This window comes from Quercus robur, chromosome 6, assembly GCF_932294415.1.
Source record: "Quercus robur chromosome 6, dhQueRobu3.1, whole genome shotgun sequence".
NCBI classification, from domain to species: domain Eukaryota; kingdom Viridiplantae; phylum Streptophyta; class Magnoliopsida; order Fagales; family Fagaceae; genus Quercus; species Quercus robur.
Genome location: NC_065539.1, coordinates 49,548,532 through 49,560,020, shown reverse-complemented (window position 1 = coordinate 49,560,020; position 11,489 = coordinate 49,548,532). Strand labels below are relative to the sequence as shown.

The 11,489-nt window shown below is 34.0% G+C and overlaps 1 protein-coding gene across 2 annotated transcripts; it reads left to right on the top strand.

Moving 5' to 3' along the window:
- Nucleotides 1–1,651: 1,651 nt before the first annotated feature.
- On the top strand, nt 1,652–10,542 carry LOC126689265 (mitogen-activated protein kinase 15). Of its 2 annotated transcripts, none has more exons than XM_050384398.1 (11): nt 1,652–2,072; nt 2,250–2,426; nt 3,574–3,982; nt 4,154–4,281; nt 4,418–4,477; nt 6,038–6,187; nt 6,306–6,461; nt 6,542–6,753; nt 8,104–8,205; nt 8,344–8,504; nt 9,597–10,542. In XM_050384398.1, the coding sequence occupies exons 2-11, from the start codon at nt 2,403–2,405 to the stop codon at nt 9,887–9,889; spliced, it is 1,695 nt and encodes a 564-aa protein (XP_050240355.1). In that variant the 5' UTR covers nt 1,652–2,072; nt 2,250–2,402; the 3' UTR covers nt 9,890–10,542. The 2 variants fall into 2 exon arrangements, with proteins under 2 accessions (XP_050240355.1, XP_050240356.1); XM_050384399.1 differs by lacking the exon at nt 1,652–2,072 and adding an exon at nt 2,116–2,134.
- The last annotated feature ends 947 nt before the right edge of the window (nt 10,543–11,489 follow it).

The window sequence follows — 11,489 nt, the reverse complement described above, 5'->3', positions numbered from 1 at the left end:
CTACAACATTAACTCTATGATATTTGTTTTTTATTATCAAATCAAATAGAGTTGTTTTCTCTTTATTGTACGTAGGATTCAAATTTAACCCCTTCAAAGAAGAGATTAGTTTAAACCCACAATTAAATAGGCACTTGGTACTCTACTATAATATTAAGGATATAAGTAGGGTTGTACATGGTGTTTAATAAGGATAGCACAATCACTAGGTGGTTATGACATTCTTATTGATTGATAGGATAAAATTTCAACTTATGTTTTCTACTCGTGATGATTTGAGTTTGAATCTCAGATTTCTTATTCGACGAAAAAAATTTTTACCGATTGAATTAACTGGAATCCTCATGACATTTTTTATGGTGTCTCATGTTTGTAAATTGAACCCTACCTTTACCTCATTATCTACCTAACTAAAAAAAAGGTATGCATAATTTGAGTTAGGCTAAGTTTGGAGTATATTTTTTACCTAACTCAACTTCCTCAAGTGGAGAAATCTTCAATACAACCTAACTTAACCCAGAAAGGTCAGTATGGATTGGGTTGAGGCCAATTAGTTTGGCCTAATAAATAAATAAATAAATAAATATATATATAATTGGCCTAATAAATAAATAAATAAATAAATATATATATATATATATAATATTTTCATTCAACTATTAGAGTTATTATTCAATAAATTATTACAATATGCACAATTGAGACTATATTCCAATTTCATCCAAATTAACCAATTCTCAAAATATCAATATAAATCAAATTAACATATTCAAACTAAGCCATAAAATCCAAAATAAATCAAACTAATAAATTTAAAATACATTTATATTTTTAAAATTGTTAAAACTGTAGATTGGGTCAGTGACATTGGATTGAAAATTTTGTTAATTTAAACTCAACCAAAACCAAGCTTCTGCTAAAAAAAAAAAAAAAAAAAAAAAAAAACCAAAACCAAGCCTCCAAAAAAAATTTAGTATTCAAACCAATTCAATCCATCAACCTATGAAAACTAACTTGATATATTGGGTTGGATTTGTGGAATTGGTAGGCTGAATACCCACCACTAAATACAATTTTGGAAAAACTAATAAAATAGTATTTTTATTAATGAATAAAAAAAGGAGTAGGAAGGGGTGATCAAAGGTGATTTTCTTACTTGATTATAATCATAATGACATCTTACGCATTAGATTTAGGAGTAATTCTAGAATCATAAATTTTTTCACAATTTTTTTGCCATAATCCTGACGTGGCAAACTGTAAGTGGTTAACATCAATTACACATTAACATACTATTTTTTTTCACCAATCATACTTTGTCACATCGTAGTTGTGGTAAGAAATTGTGAAAATTTTTATGTTCTTAGACTTTTTCTAGATTTAGTGAGCAATTGTTACCTCAATTCCACTAAGACATTAATTAACACTAAGCCACTAATATATATATATAGGAAAAGAAGAAGAAAAAAAGAAAAGAAAAAGAATGATGGTAAAATAGGTCCAAAATGAGTGGCAAAGTGGTCTTTCACCAAGACCCAAAAGATAATGCATCTCTTTACAATCCCATGTTTAATATCTTACCTTAATTTAAATATAATTTCTATGTCGCATATTGCTCTCTCTCTCTCTCTCTCTCTCTCTCTCTCTCTAGCTGTTCCAAAAGCCTTAAAAACTTCACAAGTACACACTACTGCGTTTTGCCATCTCTCTCTCTCTCTCTTTCTCCGTGGGATCCAAAAGCACTTTTACTCTTACAATTTCCCCTTCCAACCCGCAATCAATCTGCCACTTCCTTTCTTTACTTTTCAGCCCCAAAAACAAAACCACTTCCAGAATTCTCTGAAAAAACCAAACCTTTCCTCTTCATAGTTTTTATATATAAATATATATATATATATATATATATCTTCAACACGTTAGAGAGCATCGCCATCTTTGATTCTCCAAAGTTTGCTTTGTGATCTGTAACCTCTTTGTCTCCAGCCACATTTTAGTGACTTCCGCCAAACTTCTTGTCCATTTTATTATATTCCTTTCCTGTCTTCTTCATTTGATTCGTTTTCAGTGACAAAGTAAGTACTCGTTGCTTATTTCAACCACAAAGTTGCTATTTTTGCCTCAAAACTTTATCTGGGTGTGGCTTCTTTTGAGCTCAACCTTTTTGCTTTCTTTTTCTTTTTTTCTCACAGAAAATTGGGTTTTCAAGCTTGTGTGTGTTACTGATTTGTAATTGTTTCTTGGTGATCCAGACGTTATAGTTCCAGTTCAATCTTATTGAAGTGATTTGAGCTTCTGGGTTATTGGAATTTTGGTTGTTGATCTGGGTTTTGAGTGTGAAGTCAAGGCCTTAGATGCACCTATTAGATTATTGCTTTGAAGGGATTTAATGCTTTATTGCTAAGATGCAGCCTGATCAGAGAAGAAAGGTAAATTTTACTCATTTCTGCGATATATTTATATATTGGTTTGTATTTTTGGTTAAGATTAAGTGGGAATTGAAGATTCAAGAAATGTTTTTGTGTAGCTTATATAAAATTTTAAGCTGAAATTTTTTTCCTCTAATTTTTTTTTGTGGTCCATCTGTATTAGACCTTTTGTTGTGTTGTGGGTATTGTACTTGTGTCTGGATGAAATGGAATAACTTGTCATGTTTATCTCAGCTTCTCTGCCAGATGCTATGTACCCATTGCGGTTTGTGGAAGGTCCCACTGAAATATTCCTGACTCATGTCATGTGAAAATTGCGTAGTTGGGGTTTAATTTTTTTTTTCTTTTTTATGTTAGGGTGGTTTTTAATAATTATTTTAAATGATAGTGATTGAAAGTTGGAACTGTTAGTCTGTTGTGAGAGATTACATCTTGATTTTCTGATTTAATTACCTATTGTATCTGACTTACCTTAACAAGCAACCTCTAATTTCATTTTCTTGACTTTTCCCTCTTTACTTGACTTCTATTAGTCTTGAAGTTATCATGGATCCTTGAATTTATTTATTCATGCAAAATAACTATGTATTGTACTTACTGTAGAACCCATTGTGATGTTCTGGTAATTCACTATAAGTCATATTCCCTTTGCATGTACTTTGCTGTGGTTTGCTGTATATATCAAATCTAAATCCTTCATCAAGCGGGGATGTAAAACTTTCGACCTTCTCTTCTAAATAGAATCATGAAGCATTTTTATTTATTTATTATTTATTTTTTATGAAGTCTAGTAATCAATTTGGTAAGTTAGAACATTTAGACATGATGTTTCAGTAAAACTTGCATTAAATCATGATTGCAAGTTACTCAGTAAACATTTCCTTAGTCTGGATGCCAAGACAGTTTGTGTAACCAAATATGATGACCACTAATAGGTTGTCAATGACCTTTTCCTCTCTAACTGAACTAGTATGTGGACTATCAATGTAAGGTATATCTGTTATGAAATCTGATTGTAAATTACATATTTAGCAGATTTTTTTTAAAAAAAATTATGTTGCAGATAATGTAAACTACAATTTGTACTTCCGGGCTTCTGCTAGGGTGTCATGTTGATAAAATTGTATGATTTTATGTGGTGATGCAGTCAGCAGTGGATGTAGACTTTTTCACAGAATATGGTGAGGGGAGCAGGTACAGAATTGAGGAAGTAATTGGTAAAGGAAGCTATGGCGTTGTTTGCTCTGCATATGATACACATACTGGAGAAAAGGTAGCAATCAAGAAAATAAATGACATTTTTGAACATGTCTCTGATGCCACTCGTATCCTTCGTGAGATTAAACTTCTTAGACTCCTGCGTCATCCAGACATTGTGGAGATCAAGCACATCCTGTTACCACCTTCCAGGAGGGAATTCAAAGATATATATGTTGTTTTTGAACTCATGGAATCTGACTTACACCAGGTTATTAAAGCAAATGACGATTTGACGCCAGAACATTATCAGTTTTTTCTTTATCAGCTTCTTCGAGGCATGAAGTACATACACACAGGTTATAATCTTATAGTTCTTTCTTCTTCTTCTTTTTTTTAATGAAATATATCTTATAGTTCAACTACAGGAATTTCAAGAGCAATTTTTTTCCATTATAGTTATGTTTTGGATTTATTATGATCATTCTGTGACTGATTTTTTTTCTTCTTAATGTTTTACTATCTTGTAGCAAATGTCTTTCACCGGGATCTAAAACCCAAAAATATCCTAGCAAATGCTGACTGCAAACTCAAAATCTGTGACTTTGGTCTTGCGAGAGTAGCTTTTAATGATACACCCACAGCTATTTTCTGGACGGTAATTTTTCTGTCCTATTATCTTCTGAGATTTTTCTTTGATTGGCCTTTTGGAATTAACTTGTATATGATTCACAAATTGCTGAATCTTCGACAATATCTCTAGAAATGATTATTTCAAATTCTTGTGGTGGCAGGACTACGTTGCAACACGTTGGTACAGGGCTCCTGAATTGTGTGGATCCTTTTTTTCAAAGGTGCAAAAACTATTACCTCTTTTTCATTTTTTTTTTTGTCGAAATTTTTGTCTCATCTTGTTCTCTCTCTAAACCCCCATATTTGCAAGAGAGTTTTGTAACTTCATCTTGTGTACACCTTTAATTTATGCTTCTCCTCTTGAGTTATGATTTGTGCCATATAATTTGGATAGGTACTCTTGATTAATAGTAGTTGAACTTACCTTTTTTTTTTTTCACTCCCTTTTTTTCACTACAGCTTTGACTTACGGGGTCATCTGTAGATCTGGAACATTTTTAAGAGCAAGACAACCTATATGATAAACTATTAATTATATTAGAGATAGATTTTAGTAAAATACTAAGGTTCACAAGAAACTCAACCAAATGTTCATGTGTAGTTCTATGCATTTTGTTATACTTCTATTTTGTTGGATTTCACAGAACTATCTTTTGACAGTTTTTAACTACTGGCCAACATGCCTTTGCACAGGGATGTGATTCCATTTTCAATCCTACAGGCAAGAATTACAATTTGGCAGGCCAGGCATTCATGCTTTTTAATGAGTGGAAGCCCAGCTTTTCTTTTCTCTTAGGTCAAAGCTGGGCCTGGCTTGAAGCTGACTTTTTGTCTGTAAAATGGTCCTTAAGTTACTTGTAAGGTTTAGACTAAGAATGTTCCAAGTAATTAATTAAATTTAGTAGATCATAACTGGGTTCAGTTCATGTTTATGGAATTAATTAGGAACATTGTATTCATGTGCTTTAACACATATGACCAGGTTATTATGCCTGTGCTAACTGGACATGTGTGCTCTCATGTGCAACCCTGCATTTAAGGATTGTTATAGGCTGGCTGGGTTGGTCAGGTTCTCCACTACTAGCCCAACCACAGGCTTTCTTCACCCTCACCAAGTGGTCTTTTCTTAATGTTATGTTCACTTATAAGTCCCAAAAACTTGGTTGGATTTATGTCTATGGGAGGAATGAACATTTCAGCATTCTGCTTAACTAAGTTAGACAACCTCACAGATGTGGGTTGTGTTGGGTGTGTTTTTATGTGTGGTATCCCTTGTTATCTGATTATCAGGAAAAATGAACATTTTATATTGTTGAAAGCACTTGGGTACATGGCATTTGTTTGAAAATATTAGTTGAAGAATAGTGGATTTTGATAACGTTAAAGACTACAAAACTTGCCTTACAATCCCACAAAACCATGATCTGAACAACAAATGTAAAGAACACCTCACCTGGTGTCAGTTGAGGCAATAACTCCTAAAGGTTTATGCAAAGCACATATGGTACTCTGTATATGCCCTTGATGACTGACATAAACCACCTTTTTTAAAGTGTAGATACACATATATTACTTAATTGCCTGAGGACCTTAATACTGTGAAAGAATTATGAATTTGACCAATCCCTGAAATTAATTTCTTCCTCTTGTGCTCATAAAATAATTGTTTTAAAATGATATTATGAATCAACTATCACCTGTTGTCAGTTTCATTGCTATTATAAATTTATAATGTTGTGGTCTCAATTTCCTTTTGTAATTGTCTTATGTTTTGTTTTCAGTATACACCAGCAATAGATATATGGAGCATTGGCTGCATCTTTGCAGAACTTTTGACTGGAAAACCTCTTTTTCCTGGGAAAAACGTAGTCCATCAATTAGATCTAATGACTGATATGTTGGGAACGCCATCTGCTGACGCCATTGCCAGGGTCTGTTTCCTGTGATCAACTTGTTCTTATGGATTTGAGTATATTATTATGCACCATTTTTCTGTTGCTTGTCCTTGCAATGATTATTTGTGCTGAACTGTTGATACAATATGAACAGGTTCGCAATGAAAAGGCTCGGAGATACTTATGCAGCATGAGAAAGAAGAAGCCCATTCCTTTCTCCCATAAGTTCCCAAATGCAGATCCACTTGCACTTCGTTTATTAGAAAGAATGCTGGCATTTGAACCCAAGGATCGACCTACTGCTGAAGAGGTAAATGTTCATGCCTCTTCATCGTACTTTTTACAATCTATCTTCTCTTTTTAGGGAGCATATTGTATTGCATGTTGTAGGCACTTGCTGATCCATACTTCAAGGGCTTGGCCAAGGTTGAGAGGGAGCCTTCTGCACAACCAGTTACCAAGATGGAATTTGAATTTGAGAGGCGAAGAATAACAAAGGAAGATGTGAGAGAGCTTATCTACCGAGAGATTCTGGAGTATCATCCAAAGATGCTGAAAGAACAGTTGGAGGGATCTGAGCCAACAGGCTTCATGTATCCAAGGTATTTTCAATTTTTCATTTAAAATTTAATACTGATTGTGGCTTGAACCTCTTGCCTTTATTTTGTGGTCTCATCCTATTTCATATCGTCTTGTTGATGAATGCCATGGAAATTTTTGTTGGTATTCTAATTTTTCTTTCTTGGCTTACAATCTGGGACACCTAAGTTTTTCTTCTAAGCCTGGAATGCTAATGCATTAATTGGTATAGTATCACATTGGTTCCATTCAAAGTAGGAATCTTCTATTCTTTAGATGCCTGAATAGAGAACACATTAGTAAATATTCAGAGTCACTGATCCCAATTTTAACTTCGCAAACTACTTTCAGTAAATAAAGTCATATCTTCTGACTTATCAAAAAAAAAAAAATAGTCATATCTTCTGACTTATCCAAAAAAAAAAAAAAAATCAAGTCGTATCTTTTGTACCAGATGTGAGGTTCAATCTCATCTTGCTATATTTATGGTATTCAATCTCATTATGGCCTTTTCAGCAAGAAATGACAAAGCTTTCCGCTCTTAGAAAGGCCATTACCCAATAGTGGGGTCCAGGGAAGGGACCGTAGACAGCCTACCCTTTAGTAATTTTCATGAAATGGCTGTTCTCAAACCCAAGCACTTGTGCTTGACAGCGCCATCACCAAACTTTTATCAACTGGGCACCTGCACTTGCACTTTTCAATTGTGCTTGATAGCCCAGTCAGTTTCAGAACTTATAATCTGAACCCTCAATACTATTATAGATATTAATACTAACCATTCAAGTGAACAGTAGCTTTTATTTCTTATATACAGCCTGAAAGAGGCAAAAAAAAGGAGCTATAAAAGTTGTAACAATCCATGATATATGCGAAAGGACTGGTTAATACAACTCCAGACTAAACTGAGCCAACAGTAACTTTTGTGAAGCTTTCATGGTGATCTATTGAACCATAAGCATGTAGATATTCTCCTTGCCTACTTCCGTGAAGGCTAGAATACACAATTCTTGAACCCATTTGAGCAATTTGGACATTATTTGTTCTTAAGATTTAGTGGTTAATGATTCAGTTTTGTTGCCTCTACAATTCGAGTGCACATGCCATCAAGATCCAGGTTTGTTTGATTTTGTGAAATTAGATTTACCACAGAATCTGATAAATTGTTCAGGATTTGGTGATTGGCAAATATAAATTCAATGTAAATTTATTGGTAATGCAACCAAAGTCCTTTTGGGGTCAGAGACTTGAAAACCAATCCAAATGTCAAAATGCTATGCAATCAAACAGATTTGAAATCTTTTCAAGTTTGATTTGATTTACTTGATGGGTTTTCTAAAGCCAAATTAAATTTTTTTTTTCTTTTTATGCAGTGCTGTTGACCATTTTAAGAAGCAATTTGCTTTTCTCGAGGAGCATTATGGAAAAGGTGGAACTGTTGCTCCACTTGAGAGGCAACATGCATCATTACCCAGGTGCATTTTTATCAAGTATTTCAATTATGATGCTATTCCTTTTTTCATGTTTCCTCCTAGAGTTGTTTTTTTTTTGGAGCTGCCTGCTATCCATAGTTTGCATCATCTAGTCTTCTGATAAAAGGGTTGTGTCTGCAGGGCATGTGTATTATATTCAGATAACTCAGTACAGAATTCAGCAGAGGTTGCAGATGATCTTTCTAAGTGTAGTATCAAAGAAGTTGAGAAGCCACATATGGACAGGAATAGTGGGATCCCTGTCACTAGGCTACCAATTCAAGTTCCCCAAAGTATCCAAGGTGTGTTTTGCATATGATTGCCTATAATCTACACCATCATTGTTGTATTGATTTCTCTCTCTCTCTCAACTGAAATCAACTAAGCTTTATTCCAAAAAAAGTTGGGGCTGGCTTTATGGATTCTCTGGAATATCTGTAAAAGATCAAATTCATAGTTAACTTTTACTTTGGTCGTTAACATGTTGCAACCCTCCTTTCTCCAGGTTTGGGATTGGCTGCTTACAAAATCTATGACACCAAGCACTAAAACAACTGGAGTCTGTTTTTTAATAAATACTAGTAGTTGCCCCTATGATACACAAATTAATTAAAAGTTGGATGTAAATCAAAGAAAATATTAATTATGTTTAAATTAAAGAAATTATTTTACTAATGTCATCTAAACTGTCTTAATAATTAGCTAGCCACTTGAAACTAATAGAGTTTCACCTAAAGTAAATTAATCTTAATAATTAACGAGTCACATGACAAAAACACGCTAATTTTACAATGTGTAATACATACATATACCTAGAGTAATCTATTCTAACAATATATAAGATATTTTGATAATAACTTTTAATCTGAGGTAAACCATCTTAATAATTAATAAGAATGACTTGGCACAACCACAGATTTTAGGATCCAACTTTTATTATATAATGTCATTATTGGAAGATCCCAGACCCCGCATAAGCTGAAGCATTGTGCATAGGGCGTGACCTTTTTTATATTATTATTTGGAGACATTTGCATGCTGACTAGTTGGCTGATGGAAGTATTGTATTCCAAATTCTAATCCTCATTCCAGAATAGCCCCAGAATTCCTTGCATGCCTTGAATCTCTGCACTCACATTCTACCCCTGATTAGGGTGCTTAGAAAATGCTCTTATTCTCTAGTAGGATTTGTTGAAACTAATTCATAATTTTTTAACAAGCACAAATTTACAGTTAAGCATATGTTTGAACTAATCCAAACTAGTAACATTTAACGTTGCTTCACTTTCACTCCTTGTTCCCCCCTCTGATATTTGGATAACCTCACGCTTGGGTTACTTACATATCTAATTACATAGTATACCAACTCTGATTATGAATGAATTACCTTGCAGGAGTTGCTGCAAGGCCTGGGAAAGTTGTTGGTTCAGTTTTGCGGTACAACAATTGTGGGGCAGCAGCAACAGCAGAGGCTCTTGAACAGCGGAGGATGTCTAGAAATGCAGCTGGTACAACTCAATATACTGCTTCAAACGGCTCATATCCAAGAAGAAACCCAAATTGCAAAAATGAGAGGTGTGAAGATGATGGGGTTGAAAGTTCTAATGGGCTTCAGCCAAAGCCTCCTCAGTATATGGTAAGGAAAGTTGCCGCTGCTCAAGGTGGAGCTGGAGGTCACTGGTACTGAACCATGGTGTTAATTTTGTGGCTGATCACTGCCTATTTCATTCTATCCTACCGAGTTTAAGGGTTCATCAGTCACACCTCATCCCAGGTTGACCTGCTGTCAATTATAAACTCTTCAGATATGATGACATAATTCAATCAGAGTGTGAGCTGGCACAGGTGCTTGGGAATATAGCACCTGACAACTTTCGTTGGTGAAGTGATTGCTACAAGTTGCAATTTGCATAATTAATTTGAAGTTTAGAAAGGGTTCCTATGGACTCCTGGCCTTGATCCCACTCTCTGATTCATAACAAAAACCAAGATATATAGCAAGATGTCATTAGTCATGAATGAGGAATAGGCTAAGCTATTGATTGACTTCCAAGTTCTTTTGTTACGTTCTCATTCTTTGCAAGATTGAAGTAATTCTCCTAGTTATATATATATATTTTTTTCTGGGTTTTCCATAACTATGACATTGGTTGTATCATTTAACCTCAGTTATTTGTACTCTGAACAATGGATCTCTCTCAGTAGAACATCTTGAGCAGGGATTTCTGCAATAACTTAGTCAAAAGATGTGATTTTTTTTTTTTTTTGGTTGAAGAAACATATTTGGTTACTGTACTTATATTTACTCTTGCAGTTTTTGCACGAGTCTTCTTTTTCTTACTTTGTGGGTTTCACTACTGGCCAATAAATTTTGTAGTTTGTCCTAGTTTGAATTTTTCTTGCTTTAATTTTTGTTTGTTGTAATTTTCTCATAGGTGCAGAATCACTTTTTCCATCTCCCCCAAACACACAAAAACAAAACCCCCCATTACCCACAAAAAAAAAAAGAATCTTGGTAGGTATTTTTTTATTTTTTTTATTTTTTACAAGAGAGGTGGTTTTTAGGTACCAACATCAGTCCTTTGTGGGGGAATTACCCCATAAGTATTAAATATACAAAATAAATGTTTATTTTGATTTTATTGTGAAAGAAGTGCTATTTGAGTTAGAATTTGTTAATCAATTTTCCTAATATTTATATTCAATTTACATATATTACCGTTTCTCCACAAAAAAAAAAAAAAAAAAAAAAAAAAAAAAAAAAAAAAAATTTACATTTTCCGCATTTCTATGTGAGCTGACTAGTCCAGGAAATTATGGTATTGTGGTAATCTGAAGGTGCAGGGGTTGTAGGAAGGTATATATAAATGGGAAGGACTTGAATCTAAATGGGTCTTTGTCAGGCTTTGTAGCACTGAGGCATATGGGGCAACAAGTTATTTAACCAACTTTCAAGATTTTTCCAGCATATGGACAGTGAATCCCAAAAATGTACCAGCTGAGACACCCGAAGGTACATTTCAGTGGATTCGTCTTCATCTTATTTGCTCGGCACCTCTTGAAGACCCAATCAAGCTATAGGTGCATGGACTTGTGTCTTTGTAACGGGTAGAGTGAAGAAAGCCATTGTAAAATGTCTTTTAGTGTCTCTTATATCTGATGTAAAAAAACGGTTGAATCTAATAATATCTCTTAACTTGTTGTAAAAATAAAAAATAAAAAATAAAAAAAAGTCTCAGAAACGTCTTTAGGCATGCTACCCTTATCTTCAGTAGTCAGAGATATTT

Coding starts and splice junctions, on each gene's coding strand:
- LOC126689265 (XM_050384398.1), top strand. CDS start 2,403: ATGCAGCCTGATCAGAGAAGAAAG. Junction 6,188..6,305: donor CTGCTGACGCCATTGCCAGG/GTCTGTTTCCTG, acceptor CAATATGAACAG/GTTCGCAATGAAAAGGCTCG. Junction 8,206..8,343: donor CAACATGCATCATTACCCAG/GTGCATTTTTAT, acceptor TTGTGTCTGCAG/GGCATGTGTATTATATTCAG.